Source organism: Chaetodon auriga, chromosome 16, assembly GCF_051107435.1.
Source record: "Chaetodon auriga isolate fChaAug3 chromosome 16, fChaAug3.hap1, whole genome shotgun sequence".
Lineage (NCBI taxonomy): Eukaryota > Metazoa > Chordata > Actinopteri > Chaetodontiformes > Chaetodontidae > Chaetodon > Chaetodon auriga.
The window spans coordinates 21,967,846-21,986,716 of NC_135089.1; the positions used below are offsets into that span (position 1 = coordinate 21,967,846).

Sequence of the window (18,871 nt, forward strand, 5' to 3'; positions counted from 1 at the left end):
TTTTTTTTGCACAATTGTCTGTTCCATTGCATCCTTTAAATGCAAAATAATTTCACTGAATTTGAATATATCAAAGAATTAAACCCCATAAAACCACACAAACTAAGTGCTCTAGCTCTGACACTGCATCTATCATGACTCTCTCTTCACACAAGTTAATTTAAGAACCACGCAGACAGGCTTTTCACTGGAACTGGGGGATGGAAACAAAGGCTTCCTACAGCTGATTGGTGGATAAATCCATCCTTCCCATCCTGTCTTACAGTCCCCACACAGGAGGAGTGTGTTGAAGTCCACTGCATGTACACACTTCTCTGTCAGCAACTATAGATACTATAACCGGACCATTTCACACCAGGATTTTATTACATTTTTCACATCAGATTTGGTTCTCATTTATCTGCAAATATGACGATTAGAACCGCCCGTCCAAACCGGGGACAACATTTCCGGCCCCGTATACACTGCCTAAAAAAGGTGAGTGGACATTATCGTTATTATTGGTTTTATTTAGTTCTTCAACTCCATATAAACTGCAGGTATTTTATCCATAAAATGTAAGCCTTACTTTAATCAGAAATGTTAAACATGACAGGTGCTGTCCATTGATTGATAAAGTTATTCTAAATGTATTTACATTCCCATGTTATGTTTACATTTGCTTTTAAGTGCAACAGTAAATTTCCCCTTTCTCATTTTTTTTTTCAAAAATAGATTTATTTTTCCTCCTTTTTGCAGTTACATGAGAGCTCTGGTTAAATAAATATTTAAATACATGTGTATCTGAACGAGGTTAACGCTTGATTTGTTTGCCACCATGAGAGAAGGGACTTCTTAAAGATCATCTCTAATTCCTCCTTAAAGCCAAGAGGCTTTGTAGCTCTGCTGCCAGGCGTCACTGCTGTTGAAACACACTGAACAGTTCAGCAGCATAAACTGACCTCACCTGGCACATTCCTCGGGTGAAGATGTTAACTTGAAGCTCATTGACAGATTGAGGCAAAGGGCAGACGGACAGATCAGAGTCAGTAACAGAAAAAAACATTAAGCTTTTTTTTTTTTAATTACAATGTGAAAAGAAACATGGAATGACAAAGCATACAATGAAAACTGCAAATCATACTTTCTCTTTTGAGCATTTTTTTTTCTTTAACATCTTAGCAAACTTGGACAATTTGGCCTGAAATGAATTTAAAAAAAAATTGATTTGATTTTGCATGAGTTAAACTCGTATAAAAATGAGTTGATCTTTAAAATGATATTTAGTATATCAATCCAAAGAATACATTACATTAGATGTCAGTCATTTGGTAGAAAATTTTGCCCATCGTCACTTACACTTTTCTTCACACTGGGAGCAAGTTGGGGCTGAATGTTTTTCTCAAAAACACATGGACATGTGGACAGGATCACTTGAACCACTAACCTTGCAATAATGGACAGCCTGCTCTGCCGCCCCAATAATTGCAGCTGCATCAGCTAAAGATGCAATTATGATAATTAAGGACATGACAAGGAATAGGGTCTTTATTTTAATCTAATCAACTGTTAACACATTAAGGCTGCAGCATGACGTCACCCTGACTGAAAAGCTTAACCTGTGAGGAAGCATTTCCAGGATGTGTGGTGTTGTTAAAAGTGAAAGTAAGCTTTCATTTGCCAAAAGTGCCTCACAGTGGTGAGAAAAATAAGTATTTTACTGAAATATAATGACAGAAGTAAAAGTAGCAACAGCACAAATTAAAACCCTCCATTATAAGTAAAAGTCCTGCATTCTAAAGTTTTTTTCAGCACAATGTCCTTAAATTTTGAACCACTATATGTATATCATGTCATATAGTTAAACTGATGGCAAAGCATCATATTTTAGGAACGGATTCATATGTTTGTATGTGAAATCTTAATGTGCAAAGTAGCCAGTAATTATTGTTGTCAAATAAATGTAAATAACTATAGTGTAGTAAAGATTTTTCCATTGGATTTTGGATTATTGCAGAAAAAATTATTGATGGCACACAAAAGTGGATTCTTATACAATTTGTTCAGCAAGATAATCTTCACAAATGTACACCACCTTTCTGAGTTTAAAACTTTGAAGTATGACATTCTCGTTTCATTACCAGTATTGCCTTCAAACAGGTCGTGTTCAGCCATATGAACACCTCCCTCATAAGGCATTCCTCACCCTGTAAGTGGAAATATTCTGAGAGCTCTGCGTTCACGAGTTGAGATGTGTTTGCTGATGTTTTTAGAAATGCCAGAGGTCATGGAACTTGTCTGTGGAAAATACATATTCACAACCTTATTTTTTTCCTCTGCCTTTGAATTTCCCTCATCACGCAACCCATTTGCTAACATGCTAAATTGCTAACCTTTGTGAGGTCTAGGGGCCAAGCATATGGTGTACACAGCCTCTCATGTTGCAACTACGAGCTCACAAGTTCCATTTATAGGCAGCACAGCATTCAAGCTTCCCACTCTGAGGAAAATGGCCGTTGTGTGTGAATCGGTCTATAATGTTGCTGTTGTTGTGCTAGCTCACAGGAGGTAACTAGCTAACTCTGGCAGCAGCTGTTGATCTTGCTAGCTTAAGGGAGGCATTAGACATGAGACTGTCTGAAAGGTCAGAGCACAGTGACGTGGCACAAAAAGTGACATTATGAAATAAAAGGCATCATTATGAAACTTGAAAGGGGTATTTTGACATAAAATGTCTTTAATTAAATGAAACTCATTCAATAAAATTCACAGCATCTGGAGCAATTTTGGGTTCAGTATCTTGCCCAAGGATACATCGACACGATGACGGCTGAGGCCAGGGATCAAACCACCATCTGATAAGTGGATGAGCACTCTACTCTATTTGGGATGTATTTTTATTTATTTGATATTGAACATTTTTGGGTTCCATACTCAAGAAATTCATAACTTGATGTTTACTCTTATGTGCCAGATTTTAATTGCTTTAATAATTTTGACCTTGTGGTATTTTGAGCACACATTGAAAGGTATTACAATCAAGGTGATACAATATATACAAAAATATATCAAAATCAAAATGAAATAATGTTTGATGTTTGGGTTTTATATTTCATTTTTTAGTGCCAATACTTTCAGTCACAATGCCAAATTTTATTTGTAAGTCACTGTTCTAGCGCCATACACAAATGGCCTTATAACATCAATGACTGGAAAAAATATGAAAATCTGCGGTTTTCAAAGATTTTCTCTCTGATTCAAATCACTAAATTTCCTCCCTCTTGATGCTGTGAAACTCAACTGTGAACTGATTTATTTGTTCACTAAAGAAGCTGAAGTGTTTATCTAGTGGCTGATGACTGTCATGGTACATGGACGTCTGCTGTGACTGTTTACAGTATTACTTTATCACTGTGTGTACGAGTGTTCTCGGTAAATGAATTGTGGGTGCTGTCCTTCTGCTTTCAGCTGGAGGCCATTGTGGTGGAGATGCAGGACTCAAAAAGCGGGGTCAAGGGCTCGGAGCAGAAACTCAATGTCACTACCATCCCACATGTCATCACTGGTGAGACTGAGACACACAAACACATGCATACACACACACTGAGAAAGCCTGAGAGAGTTCCTAACTATGGAAATTGTTTAAAATGCATATATTATATGTATTTTTCCAAATAAATATTATATGGTTATTGCAATCTGCATCACCTTTATATGGTGCTATGACAAAATCAGGGTGTGCAGGGTGCAGTAAGTAACACACAAGTAGTATTTTCAGCTTGTTCTGCAAGGAGGGTGATGTACAGTTTTTAATTAAGATATGTCCTTTTTAAAGGCTTTTAATCAAAGCATATTTTTATTTTCATCAAGCTTCATTTGTTGATTCCAGCTGACTGAAAATGCAAGAGTGAAATAGAACAATGCAATAATAGAAACTACAACATTTAACAATAAAGCTCCCTATTTTGTGTCCATGAGCAGGTCCCGTTGTATTGTATTGATTATTTATAAGGCAATGAATTGTTTAGATTCTGCATTCTGAACTTGGTCACCGACTCTTAATTTTAGTTCCTATCAAAAGTTATGTTCAGTTGCTAGAATGAAGAGAAAATATGACAATGCTTTTACTTTTCATGAAAGCTGTAGCATAAATTCATGTCGCACAGTCCAGCACTTTTACAGCACAGACTGAGTGGAGACACTGCTGGGCTGCCTTGCTGTCTAATCTGCTAACGCAGGCTAAATAAGGCAGCCTACAATTGGATGAGATCTGGACAGTGCTTGAGGAGCCAAAGTGGCTTTTAAGTCCTAAGACCAGTCTAAGACCAGTGAGGGAAAGGTCAGCATGGATACACGGGCCAAACCCTCCATGTGAACCGAAGTGCTCAGAGTGTAAGCACCTCCTGCTGCGAGTATCAGTTAACCAAATGATGAGGTGGAGCAGAAGCCAAGCAGTGTGAGTCATCTGGAATGATTGGTACATTTAGTTATCAATTTGCGTAGTCACGTCTCCTGGCTGATGCTGCCTGTTATTTTGTCCCTCCATCATCCCTGCAATTAACTGGGGATGTGATTTCATGACAGTCACTTTGCTTTTAAATGAAGTGGAAACACATTATTAAAATTAACTCTTGGAGTCATAGGTCGTCAGTGACCCATTATTTATGGAAAATGAAGCTACAAATTAAAATAATATTGCTGGTAAACTTTTCAGAATATAGGTTACTATTACTATTAATAATAATAAACCCCCAAAACATTGTTTTTGTCATTTTCAAAGCTGATATCTTTAATGATTATTAAAAATGAATAAATTATTGAGCACAGTAATCACTTAATGACTTAGCAGCAGTCCACTCTTTTAAGGTATTCTCAGAGTTAGCATCATTGTAGCATTGGTGATCCCCAAACTTTTCATCTAGCACCATGAGTCGCTCAAAATTTCAACTTTTTGGTTTTTTGGTTCATGGCCAAAAGCTAATGATACTCCAATCAGCCTCAGCTGTATTTTCTGTGTAGTGCTAATGAGCAAATGTAAGATGGTGAACATGATGTATTACACCTGCTAAATATCAGTATACTCGTGTTGTCATTGTGAGGATTTTTAAGGGTGTGCCAAAGGCAGCTGGACTTTATGGTTCTAGAAGACATTTCGCCTCTCATCCAGGAGGCTTCTTCAGTTCTAATGGACTGGTGTGCAGTCTAGGGAATTTTTCCGTTCGTGGGATTGTTGACCAGCTCAGCCATCATGTGAGCCATTAGGGTCACATGGGTCATGGTTTGAATGGGTGTAAAAGCCACCTGGGGAGGGATTGTGCATTGTGTGTGGTTGAAAGGTGGTGTAGTAGACCACCTCCTCTGTTCAGTGATGGTCTTTCCAGTCTGACATGGATGGCCTTGGTCCTTGCAGTGGACAAACGGATTACTGGGCTTGAAGTGCACAGGGATGTGGTGTTTGTTGAAAAGTTTTTCAGATACTTCCGCAATGTAAGAGATTACAATACTGCAGTAAACAGTTACAGTCAAAGACACAATAAAATTAAGTTGGTTAAGTTTTGTCAGGCAGTGTTTGTTGGAATGCAAAGTGAATTTACTAACTTATGATAGCTTTTAGTAATTGATTAATTGATTCTAATTAAACCCAGTGAGGGTCTGTAATTATTCTTGTGGCACACTCCACACCCCATACCTACTGACTCTTTAAACCTTTTAATGAAAAACATCAGAATAAGAATGATTTTCAACAACTTTGATGCCAGAACTTTGTAAAATACAGATAGTTTGAGGGATAGCAGGAAGTTGGGAGCTTATTTGAATAAAATGAATGATTTAGACAAAGTGTAATATTGTCTTGACCTGAAGTATCCACTTAGGCTTTAATGGACCTTTACTGATAGAAAGCTGATACACGACCATGCAGAGTCTGGAGTGTGTTTCATTAACTCTGTGTGTGTGTGTGGGTGTGTGTGTGTGAATAGTCTACACTGTTTCAACTCGTACTCATGTTTCCACATAGGTAAGGACATCATTGCATGGATTGCCAACAAGATGAAGACCACTCCAGAAGGTACAATATTCTAAAATCCAAAATGTGTTTCATAAAACATGTCACCTCCTCACTGTCTACTTTTCAAAAGAAGACATATCCATGGCCTGATCTGTTCAATTCCTCTTCATGTCTGTCCTCCAGAGGCTCAGGCTTTTGGCACCATGTTAGTGGCCTATGGCTACATCTACCCCCTGCAGAACCACAAGAAGCTTGTCATGTGCAACGACACCAGCCTCTACCGCTTCCAGGTAAAACGAAATCCCCACTGCTTCTTTGCTGTCCATGATTAGAGGCAGTGTTGTACTTTAACATCACAGGGAAACAGAATTTGGAGAGGATTTTCCTTCACTTAAGTCCTCACTGATAGTGTTAAAACAGCAGCATGCCCTGCACAGCTCACTGCTGATGCACTGATGATCATCGTGAACTGTGGGGTGTGTGATGTTTTTCTTGTTGAAACACTGGATTTAATATTTAAACTTATCGATAAATCAGAACATTTCATTTAAATCTAAACATTTTTAAGGCTTAAGACTGACTAAACCTGACTGGTGCTGCAACATTTGAGACACAAAAACTGACCCAAGACCTGAGACTATGGGCTCTGTTTTCATGAGCAGCACAGATTGCAATCAAGTGAGCCCTGCCAAACATACATTTGGCATTTTCATGTGCACTCGGATGCATTATAGATGGGTGTGTTCGAGGCTGCGACAATCATGGTCAATCACATTCACTGCTTTCATCCCCCTTAAACACAAAGATCTCCCTGTCATGATGCAGTGAGTGTTTTGGCATAAAATATGAAACATCTTGTTCTATTTCATTGCTTATTTACTATTGTCTCTAGTCTACTATGTTCAGGTCGGGTAGCAAAGCTCTAGTGAAAATGTATGTGGAACATTTTACCAATAGTTGCCACTATTCTTGAGACAGTCTACACACTGAATCACTAACACTGTCTTTTCAATCTAAACCTTTTCAGACCCCATACTTCTGGCCCACACAGAAATGGGTTGCAGAGGACTCTGACTATGGTGGGTACAGTGTGTCACATGGTGTCAGGGGTGCATCAGATCAGTGATTTTTAAGTGACTGGACACACATATCAAACTGAGCAGTTTTCTCCGATTGTGGAAAAATTTGAAAGAGTTCACTTTGTGCAACAATCATTTTTGTGAGGTGTGATTAATTATCATCTCGCTTTGATCTGACTGCAGCCATTTACCTGGCAAAGAGGAACATCCGCAAGAAAGGCCAACTAGAACCCTACGAACAGGTTCGTTGTAGTTTGTAGTATGAAAATAATTGTGTTTATATGTGTATGTGTAAAAAATGCAGTGCTTTCATTCTACATGCTGTGAAGACTTCAGGCAGTACTTATAGTTCTTAAGAGTTGAAACTGACTTGGTTTCAATGTGGCAACAAGAACTTGGCCGTGTACAGATGTTTTACTGTTATACTCGGAAGCATTAGACCTGGGAATTGATTTGTTAAAATACTCTCTGTTTTTGTTTTAGCAGCCACTCATTTCCTCCCAGCTCTCTGTGTATGTTTCAAAATGTCCGCAGTGAATTTGGAGGAAGTTTGGGGAGAATTATTGGATGCTATAACAACTTTAGGGAGAGATTTTGTGAAGTCTTTTGGGATATAAACTATGCGCACAGATAAGTTCATACATTCTGTTTTACCCCCAGCTCAGTTGAAAATGTGGTATTAGAAACATATTTTACAATTTGTATTATTTTAAGTGTTTTTCCTTATTGAAACAAAATAATTTACATTCATTTTTTTTACTAAAATAATTGTTGGACAAGTGAAAAAAAATAATAAATTCCTGTCAGATTATTGCTCAATTTCCCATAATGTGAGTCATGTTGACCTGTCGTGGAGCTTAAAGGTTCGTTGTTTCGACTCGAGTGTGGTGTCTCATGTCTCTTTTCAGGCTGTCTCCGCTGTTTCTTGTCACTGTACCATGTGTTTAGCTCTCCATGAACACATGAGGAGTGATTTTACAATGTGCTGCTTCATGCTGTGACCGTATTTGTGTTATAAACAGGCACATTACAACCACCTCCATGAATGGCTGAACCACAAGTGGGACTTTATCGTGATGCAAGCCACCGAGCAGTACAAGTAGGTGAAACCATTACAAGTTGCTACTAAACCTCAGTACTTTCTCTTTCCTGGAAATAGTTTTGAGTGGCACCTAACCTTTATTTGACAGTTCACAGTAAAGATGAACAGGAAATGGAGGGAAAGGATTCCAGAGATCACAAGATCAAATAAGATCTAATACCACATTTTGTCGACTCGCCTGTATGGAGGCTGGTCCTTCCAAACTTTTCACTACTAGTGCAAATATGATTGGTATGAATACCAGAGCAGTCGTGTTTTTGATATGTCATTTACAGTAATGACAGCTCAAGCAGCTGCACAGAACTTTACCAAAACAAATTGTCTGAAACTAGTGAGTAAATGATTCTGAATCTGACCAGACATCTGACACCAACTTTCCCTTCATGACAGTTTTTGAAAAACTGTGCTGTGGACACGTTTTTGATAGTACCATACCCAGGTCTAGATGAGATTTGAAGACTTTCAAATACTAAAACACATTTATTTTCTTGTTCACACATGCACACATGTATCTAGAAATGTGTCATTTGTTTGAGAAGTTAGACATTTTTGCAGCCTACACCCATTTGGAGACCAGTAGAATCAGCATATGATTTGACAGCATAATCAGTTAAAGTAACCAATCTGTCAACACAGTGAGCATTTTAGGTTACTTAATTAAGGTTTTACATTTTGGTAACTGCTTGAACTTCCAGTTCTTCCTTTCTGTGTGTGTGTGTGTGTGTGTCAGGGCTGGTAAGGAGAGGAAGAAGCCGGATCGTGTGGTGTTTGACTGCCAGGAGAGGGCTTACTGGATAGTGAACAGGCCACCGGTCAGTGTGTGTGACTGTGTGTGTGTGTGTGTGTGTGTGTGTGTGTGTGTGTGTGTGTGTGTGAGTGTCTATTTTGCACTTTTTGAAATCATCTTTTACTCACTCAGCTGTTCACAGTAACAGAATCTTTAGCGTGCCATCAGAACATGTTTGTCTATGAGCTGTCACTGTATCTACAGTAGTAGCACATTATGGACTTGCTATTATTACACTCACTGTACATTTACCATGAACCTGTCCTGTGTGTGTGTCCAGCGTCGCACTCACAGTGCTATTGACTGTGGCCCCGAGCATCTTATTGATCCCAACACAGATGAGGTAACAGGTCAGTATATGCACGCACACACACACACACACACAGTGGAGAATTTGAGGATTGAGGTCAGCTGGTCTTTTAAGAAACTTACTGGAGCTTAACATGGAGAGTAGAACTGCTGGACTGATCTCTATATCCACTTAGAGAGCAGAACCTCTCTGGCTCTCTCTACCTATCTCACTCTCTCTCTCTCTCTCTCTCTCTCTCTCTCTCACACACACACACACACACATACACACACTCCTTTTCTTTCCTCCCCTCCCCTTTCCTTTCTTTTCTTTCTCTTGCCTCACCTTCTTCCACTTTCCTTTCACACAGATTCAATACTTTTACAACAAAGCAAGCCCATTTTCAGATTTTTATTTTCAATACATTTTTTAAATTTTGTGCTGTTATTAATATTGGGTGAAATTAGAGGTGGAGCATTTTAGAATGTGCAAAATTAATTAATTTGAATTCACATGTAATATCAGGTTACGCTTCAGATAAATGTGAAGAACACTGTGAAAATGCTCTGATTACACAGCTCTTGTTGATATCTGCTCCATAAGGAAATCTCATTGGTCCTGTGTGGTGTTTATTGCCCAACTGATGGAAGAAAAACCTCTGAAACATTTTGCTACACTGGTCATAACCATGCAGTATTGTGAAATTCAAGGAGATCCCTGCGTTGCTGTTTGAGGTGTCACTGTAAAATGTGAAATAATGGAACTCTGCCAGATTTCAGCAAGTCTGAGCAGCTTCTACTTTATCTGCTTTGCCTAGAAGAGGTTTGGTAAACCTGGTGCTTGCTCTTTCTTAGCATTAAGGTGACTTAAGGTGCTTATCATACCCAAGAAAGCTTAAGTTCAACCTTGTGTCCCACAACAGAACAGCAAAACAAACAAATGAACAGCTTTCTTTGATGATCTTGATGAGCTTTTACTGTACTCTGGAACACAGATAATCATGTTTTCTGGATGTGACACATATTGTTCTCTCAGTGAATCTAAGCAATTCCCATTCACTCCATCCTCAGTAGACAAAGCTCTGGCATTTGGCGTTTTGTAATTATGGCATTTTTACCATATAACCTCAAACACCTCACAGTGGACACGGAACATCCAGAACCTCCCTCTGACTGTTAGCATGGTGGCTATACTGAATGAAGGCACAGCTATAGGATGCTCACTACAGTAAAATATACTTGCTGAAGCAATGCAGAAATCACATCAGAACAAGACTGTGAATTGGCCTAACGTGGAGGATGGGCAGTTAGCATTGCCAAACAAATGGAAATCCATGGTGGAATGCATGCAATTTACTCTAGTACTGCCTTTAAGTACAATTAGGTGAGATATTTATGCTTTGTTATAAGGGCTCAGTTCTCAGTAAATTTGGTCTATTTGTGTGCAAGTTTTTGTAGGTGAGATAAGCATGGTTTTTGCCTGATTTTCCTGAGACTAGGTACAAGAGATGACACTTACCGGACATCTGTAGTACTCCCAAAAAAAGTCACAATAACAATAATATGAACATTAGAATAAAATAAAATCCCCAACAATAAGATGATAATAATGATAATAAAACAGAAGACATGTTGGCAATAAGACAGTGTGCTAGAATTGATAAAAGGCTTTTTTAAAAGATAAGTTTTGAGAAGTGACTGAAAAGCTGTCACTGATTGTTCAGCCTCAGATCCTCAGACAGGGAGTTCCTGAGCTGAGGGGTCCTGACTGTAAAGGCCTGGTCACCTTTAGTCTTGAGCCGGGACTCAGGAACAGCCAGCAGAGCCCTGGCCGGGGATCTGAGACTGCTCCCTTGCAGCAACTTAGCAATATAAGCAGAAGCTAAACAATGATCAATTCTTAAGCTGACTCATCTGCACCTCAATCAACCTCATCATCAAAAAAAAAGAGAGACAGCTTTACAGTTTTGTTCATTCATTGCACTTTTTCTTGTCTTGTCTTTTTCTCTGTTCAAACAGATCTCCTTACACTGATGAAGATAAAAGAGTAAAGCATTACAAATAAAATAGTATACAGTGGTTTGTCCAGATTGTCATTCTTGTGTGTAAACTACACTCATATATAAGTGTGTTCCTTGTAGTCTTTAGACGGTCTCTCCAGGAAATAGTGTTGTTGCCTTTGTAATAATGATAGCAAAATCAACCACTGCATTATTTTCAAGTGCTGGCAAATTTGTCTAATTATTCATGCGGGAACAACGCTTACAAATACATGTATTTGTATGTATTACAACAATCTTACAAATACATGGTCAATTTTCCTGAAAATCTGCTGCAAATGGGGTGATTTTTGGCTGCAATGATCACAAAAAATATATTTAATCTTGGAGAGACTGTTGCTCTGTTATTCCTCCTCTCTGTTTGTGCTTCAGCAGTAGTGACTTTCTTTACTTGTGGCAGCGTGGATAGCATCAGGATGTTCCTCTGTGCTCCATCCTCTGTTACACTTACCTGCAGTATATTGTGCTTTGCAAAAACAAACTGTTCCCATGGAAACAAACATTTTTTTCTTCTTGTCTATCAGAAAATCAGCTTTGACATATACAGACGCATGGTAAGTCATAGTATTTCACACACATGCTGATTTACCATTTGATTTTATCACAAATCTCCAAACGTTGAGTTTGAAGACATGGTCAGAACATTTTCTCATGCAGACGTCTGTCTGCAGATTTTAAAGTGGTATCTTTTGATTCATAAAACTTCAGCAAAATTACTATTTCATCAAAAAAAATAATGTTTTTGTTTGCGTTCCTCTTTTATTCTAGAACATATTCTATCAACAAGCCATCATGAGGTCAAAGGTCAAATCTAGCGTGTCCATTGGAGCGTAAGTTCCTCTGGTTTCTTATTTATTTGGGAATCTTCCTTGGAGTTCAAATTGATCTGAAGCATTGTCTGTTTATCCTTAGATTATTATATATGATAAAACATTTAGGCTATTTCAGTTATGGGTGTTTAGCGATCAGTTAAAACATCACACACACATGCACACACGGTGATTGAGGACTGAGGTCAGCTGGGTCAGTTTAGAAACACTAAGTTAACACTGAGGCTCTGTGGATTCCATTGGTCTCATAACATTCTGGTTCTGTAGACTGGTCAAGTTCATCACAACCTACAAAAACCACGACCCGTTCCTGGCGCCCTGTCTACCCAGCAACCCCTGGCAAACAGACAATGACACATACTGGACTCTCAACATGAGAAGGTGAGGCCTGCTGCATTTTCTCTCCATCTGACTTGATCATCGAAGTATTTAACGCTATCTGTCTCGAATCAAGGAATACACTGATGATGACACATTGGCATGATTGCAGTAATAAAAAATAAAATAAAAACAAAACAGGCAGTGGAGTTTTGTGTTACCTCACAGTATTATGTGTAAAATTGTATTCCCTGTAACTCATAGAGGAAGTCTGGGCTGTAATATGATATAACATTATGTATTAGTTACAGCTGATGGTGATGTCTACAGCTTTAGCTGTTGCTGTTGTGGCTGCAGCCATGGTCACAGTGTCTGTGCAGTGAAGTGACATGTCTGTGCTGAGCAGGTGAAGCTATTCCTGAGCTCCTGTGCCCAATGGTAACATCTTTCAGAATGATGGCAGTAACCACACCTGCAGCCTTAGCCAAAGCAGAGCAGCTACAGCTGGTTGCAGCCAGAGGCTGTCGACTGTCTCTGCTGTTCAGGAGACATAATGAGTAATGAAGTGTGTAAACTGGCTGTGTGTTAAAGCTCTCTCAAGCAATGGCCCAACATAAATGTATCATGCAGCTATAAAAAGCATATGTGGACACTTCTGAAAAATCACAGTCATGTATGAACAGTGAGTGATTCACTGCGTTTGTGTCCAGAGTTGATGTCCCCACCAAGATGCGAGTAGAGCGCTGGTCCTTCAGCCTGTTCGAGCTGCTGAGCGACCTGCGAGGCAGAGACGACTTCAAGATCTTCCTCAAGAAAGAGTTCAGCGGTATGTTGATGTGTTCATTCAACACATTTCAGTCCAGCTCATGAATCTCTTGTGGACCCAGTATTCCTTAGATGTGAGGGGTAGTGGTGAGCCATTACTTTCTCTGTAACCCAGGCTTAAATTCAGAGATGTGATATTTTTTGATTTTTCAGTCCCAATATGAAATACACAAACAAAAACAGGATCTGAAGATGTGCAGCTTACATGTGAGACATATTTGAATGCACAAATGTGTTTGTATGTGTATGTATCCCAGGGGAGAATTTGGCTTTCTGGGAGGCAGCAGAGGAACTGAAGTTGGGCTCTGCGTCTTCCATGTCAGCAAAAGCAGAGACCATTTTCAAGTAAGACAAATACAATGGACTGTTCTCTCTGTGCGTGTGAGTAAATGTGAGTTTATGTGTGTGTATATGTGTGTCTGCGGTATCCATCATCAGATACTAGTGTAAAAAGGCCTCACATACCAACATTCCTTATCTGTGTATATACTGCACATACCGTATGTTGATTGTGCTCTTCCACAGCTTGCCATGAGTCATCTTCTTGCTTTCTTTTGCATACCATGAACTGGTCCTGGTTCACTTGTCTGTTCCTCCATCGTTCAAAATATGTCAGACAAGTCTTCATAGTAAGAAGCTGATTGAGAGAATAGGGTTTCAGCAATGCAGTATAATATTGATCTGGAATGTCGGTGTGCTCAGGACCTTTCTGGCCCCCGGTGCCCCCCGCTGGATCAACATTGATGGCAGGACAATGGGTTTGACAGTGAAAGGCCTGGAGCATCCTCACCGCTATGTGCTGGAAGCAGCCCAGACACACGTCTTCCTGCTCATGAAAAAGGTGCGTCGGTGTACTGTTAAAGAGACAAAAAAAAGCACCATATTTCTAACCCTGGAGCCAATGATGCTTAGAATTTTATCTTTTAAGGTGGTTAATTCATACCAGTAAGTGATTAATGATTAATTTGAGGATCTACTGAGAGAATGTATGATACAAACACAGATTTTCATACTGAGGTCAAGCCAAGTTGATTTGTATAGCACATTTCATACAATGAAATCTCAATGTGCTTCACACACAGCAAATATGAACTAAATAAAAAAGAACATAAATACATCTATTGAACATATTTATATTCAGTCAGGGGCCTAGAACTGCGCCTTGTGGGACCCCACAGTAAACCAGACCTGTTAGGTCAGACGACAGCCAGTTAATGACACAGCCAGACAGGCCGACTGGATTTTCTAGTCTACTGAATAAACTGTCATGGATGACGGTGTGAAAGGCTGCTGTCAGGTCTAGTAACACTAAAATGTAGTGTTTGTTTGAAGCACCTTTGATCTACAGATCATTGATCACTTGCATGAGAGCTGCTTCAGTGCTGTGGTCAGTCCTGAAGCCAGATTGATACACATCATACAGATTTTGCAGTGATAAGCAAGAATAGAGCTGTTTAAAGACAACCTTTTCAAACATTTTAATGAGAAAAGACACAATGGAAATTGTCTGTAGTTACTTATCACAGATAGTTCGAAGTTGCTCTTTTTCAGAATTGGTATAATAATAGCATGCTTGAGGGGAGAGGGGAAGGCTCCTGATTGAAAAGAACTGCTTACAAAATTCAGTACATCATGTGACAGACAGTAATACATGTTTGGGTTTATCAGTTTGTCAATAGTGGAGAATTGAAATTGGGCATTGTTTTGGTTACCATGTATTGTCTGAGAAACGTGGGATTGTCTGGAAAGTTTCACTTTGGCACTTTTGTGTTGTGAAGCTGAGGTCATCTGCTGTCTCATGTGCTTTCTTTGGTACAGGATACTTTCTTCCGTTACCTCAAGTCACCAGTGTACAAAGACATCCAGAAGAAGGCCTTGAACCCTGAAGTTCATAACTTCAGGTTGGTAGCTAAACTGATCTGATCTGATCTGATCCCCTGTGATGTTGAATGTTGATGTGTTGATATTGGCCTGATAGCACACTCTGATGTTGCACATGAGTAAATTTGTCTTTTTGGGTGTGTGTGATCTACTGGGAGCAGTGTTGATTGTAAAATTTGACAGCAGCAGGAAGGAAGGACCTGCAGTATCTCTCCTTCACACACTGTGAGTGAAGCAGTCTGTCACTGAAGGAACTGCTTAGTGCTGCCAGTGTGTTCTGCAAGGGGTGGGATATGTTCTCCATCAGGGATGATAGCTTAGACATCATCCTCTTTTCTCCCACCACCTGGACCACTGAATTGAGGGGACATCCCAGGACAGAACTGGCCATCTTAACCAGTCTGTTGAGTCTCTTTCTGTCAGCAGTCGAGATGTCGCTGCCCAAGCAGACCACTCATGAAAGATGGCTGTGAGTCAAAAAAGGTCCCCCTGCACTCCAAAAGACCAGAGTCTCCTCAGCAGATACAGTCTGCTCTGGCTTTTCTTATATAGTCTATCAGTCCAGTTCAGTTTGTTATTCTGGTGACTGTCCAGGTACTTGTAGGATCACACCATCTGTTCCCTGGATGTTCATTGGTGTAGGAGGAGAGTGTTTGCACCTGTGGAGGTCCACCACCAGCTCTTTGGTTTTTCCTTCAATGATGTTGAGGTGGTTCATCTGGCACCAATCCACAAATCCCTGGATTAGTTCTCTTTACTGCCTGATTTGTGAGTGAAGAGGAAGCCAGAACTGTTAGCTGTGTGGCCCCCATGCTGCCAACAACCTTGTCTGACTCACAGTCCTGTATCCTCACATGCTGTGGTTGGTTGGTTAGGTAGTCTATGATCCAGGCTGTGAGGCAGTGGTCCAACCCTCTATGCTCCAGTTTGCCCCTCCGAAATGTGATCTGTATGGTACTGAAAGCATTGTAAAAGTCAAAGAACATGATTCTCGCAGAGCTCCCAGCCTTTACCAGGTGAGAGAGGGATCTATGAACAAGGTAGATGACAGTGTCCACCCTATGCCTGGTTGGTAGGTGAATTGTAACTGGTCCAATGATATGCTCACTGGGGGCGGAGATGGGCAAGGACCAACTTCTCCTCCATACGGTGTGATGTCAGTGCCACTGGCCTGCAGCAGAAAATTTGTCACTGGTACAACACAGGATGTTTTCCACAGCTGTGACACTCTCTTCAGCTTCAGGCTCAGCTTGAAGATGTGCTCAGCTACTTGCAAATGCTGACAGGTTAAACAAGGAAGTTGGAGGTGGAACTGGACAGCTCGAGAAACAAAATGATTTTGGCAGAGCTCCTCAATAAAATCACATACCTGTCAAAGGAATTGGAGCCTTGAAAGATACTGAATGAGTGTGCGTGGATTTCTAAAGCAATGTGCATGGTGCTTTGAGAATTTGTCATTTTCAAACTGTGAGAAATTCCATTCGCCTCTATTGCACGGTTTTGGAGACAACAAAACTTGGACAGGTAAACAAAAAACTGTATGGCTAGATATCAGAAAATGTTTTTTGTTCTTTGGAGGGATTGGCCCTTTAACCATTTACGGCTGCACAGTGAACATAAGGCATTCAGGCCTCGTTACATTCATTTTCAAGTGAATCTTAACTCTATATCTGCCCAGGACCACCCTACAGGTTTCCCCATCTGTTGATATATCTGAACTTGCTTCATTAAACCAGCTGAAGACACTTCTAACAGTACTGTCCCTCCCTAGAGACAGAGGTTTTACAATAATATTGAGGTCATCATGTTTCTGTTTCCACCTTAGTCCGGCCCAGCTGGAGCAAAATGCTCAGAACCGAAGCCCAGGCATCCATCCCATCATCCTCTGGCAGCAGGAGGAGGAAGAAAGGGCGAAGGCTGCCGCTGCCGCCGCTCCTGTCGATGTCAAAGCCATGATGAGCAAAATAGACAGGAAGAAGTAGAGGTATACGGTGACAGTGTCATGCACAATGTACACAGGAACCAGCCTCCTATTAGGTTCTACATGTACACTGTGCAGAAGGATTTGCTTTGCTCTTCAGTGTCATGCAATCGATGTCATTGTATTTTTATTATCAAATGTAAAAAATCCAGCTTTCATCATGGATGGATTACTGAACCTGCCTAACAGGCACAGGGTCCCCTGATCCCTTGGGCCCCCGGGCAAGCGCATGTGTTTAAAGTGTTAATGATTCTTGTTGGGAAGTCAAACAACTAAAGATATGCAGATACCAAATGACTCTCTTGTTCCTCTGTATGAGGGGTGGCGGGGGATCTCCATTGTCTCATAATCCATCTGCGGCTTTCATGGATACATATTTGAAGAAAAGGCATATCCGGACATGTCTGTCTATACAACAAATCAAATCATTACAATAATGACTTTTATTATTATTATCATTATTATTATTATTATTATACATTAGCAGCTTTGTCCAAAGCAATTTTTTGTCTGATTTTCACGAGAGCTGAAACAAGATTTTTTAGCAGAGCTTGTAATAGTTATGTCATGCATATTACTTCATACAAGTGACAGCGTGAGGAGACACTGCAGTGAGACATCTCACTTTACACTGGAGACACTGTAGCTAGAGTTACTGCAGTGTATGATAATAGGATACTGGTGGCTGTACATATATACTGCTGCCTACAAGACATGTTTAATCAGATTTAGGCTTTATTTACACTGTCTGTCTGTACTGTCTGTACTCTGCAAATTACTGAACCAGTTATAGTCAAAATACACTACAGTATGTCAGTTCACAAGTTGAAGAGAGTTGATTTCTCTATGGAAGATTTTTATAGTATGTGAATCTGTTTACCTCCTCAAGTTTAATAAATGAGATGAAGATAAAACCGACTTCAGATCATTGTTTGTATGTGTTACATGTAATATAATAATTCTTATATTTAACTGTTGGTCAAATGTCTCTGCTGCAACCTTGACACAGTGTTGCATCTTGTTAAGGAAGTGTCACAGAATGGTCAATGCGACTGCAGCTAGTAAGTCATATGGGATGATGGACTGCAGGGGAGTTTCACCAGTCTTACACATGAAGATCTGTTTACTGAACTATTCAGCATGTGGAAACAGTTATTAAGTCTCCTGTGAGGAGATTTCTAGTCTGATGACATCATAGAGTTATCTCAGATTGGTCTTGAGACTTGAAATTTTAAAACAGAAAATCAACTTAGACGTGGGTGGAGAGGGTCTTAGCAAGGAGATGCTGATGCTGATTGCATTATGGGAAGTGTGTGATCCAGTTTTTTTAGGCCCGTTGGGGACTAAAGGTCAGTAGCAGCTTTGCCTTTTACCCTTCTATTTAAAAAAAAAACAAAACTCCTTCTCACAAGTCCCTGACCTCTCAGAAAATACTGAATCAATATACCACTTTAAGGTTAAAGGTCGTGACATACTTGCGTTTGACAATGCGTTGGCTTGTGCGTTGTGTGCATCTTCAGAAATAAATGCTACCTGTTGCAAGATGCAACTAAGCCCATGAATAGCATAGGTAAAATTAGCAGCACACCGAACAAACAAGAACGCTATCCATGCTTGTAGCTCTGGCTTAGGCACAGCAGTGCTCTGAGTGAAGTGCTAACATCAGCATGCTAACAGGCATACAATGACAACAGCAACATGCTGATGTCACAGATATCATGTTTACCATGTTCA

General features: G+C 39.9%; 1 protein-coding gene across 1 annotated transcript; it reads left to right on the top strand.

Moving 5' to 3' along the window:
- Positions 1-285: 285 nt before the first annotated feature.
- Positions 286-18,053, top strand: rgs9a (regulator of G protein signaling 9a). Its single transcript, XM_076751529.1, has 17 exons — positions 286-477; positions 3,448-3,544; positions 5,996-6,046; positions 6,170-6,276; positions 7,014-7,065; positions 7,249-7,307; positions 8,088-8,164; positions 8,898-8,979; positions 9,235-9,297; positions 11,827-11,856; positions 12,071-12,132; positions 12,400-12,513; positions 13,161-13,276; positions 13,533-13,620; positions 13,978-14,116; positions 15,094-15,176; positions 16,982-18,053. The coding sequence occupies exons 1-17, from the start codon at positions 409-411 to the stop codon at positions 17,136-17,138; spliced, it is 1,446 nt and encodes a 481-aa protein (XP_076607644.1). The 5' UTR covers positions 286-408; the 3' UTR covers positions 17,139-18,053.
- Positions 18,054-18,871: the final 818 nt, after the last annotated feature.

Bases quoted from the DNA above. Each gene is read 5' to 3' on its own strand.
- rgs9a (XM_076751529.1), top strand. From the start codon at position 409: ATGACGATTAGAACCGCCCGTCCAAACCGGGGACAACATTTCCGGCCC. The intron at 8,165-8,897 runs GTAGGTGAAACC...TGTGTGTGTCAG, and splicing joins CAAGCCACCGAGCAGTACAA to GGCTGGTAAGGAGAGGAAGA. The intron at 13,621-13,977 runs GTAAGACAAATA...CGGTGTGCTCAG, and splicing joins AAAGCAGAGACCATTTTCAA to GACCTTTCTGGCCCCCGGTG.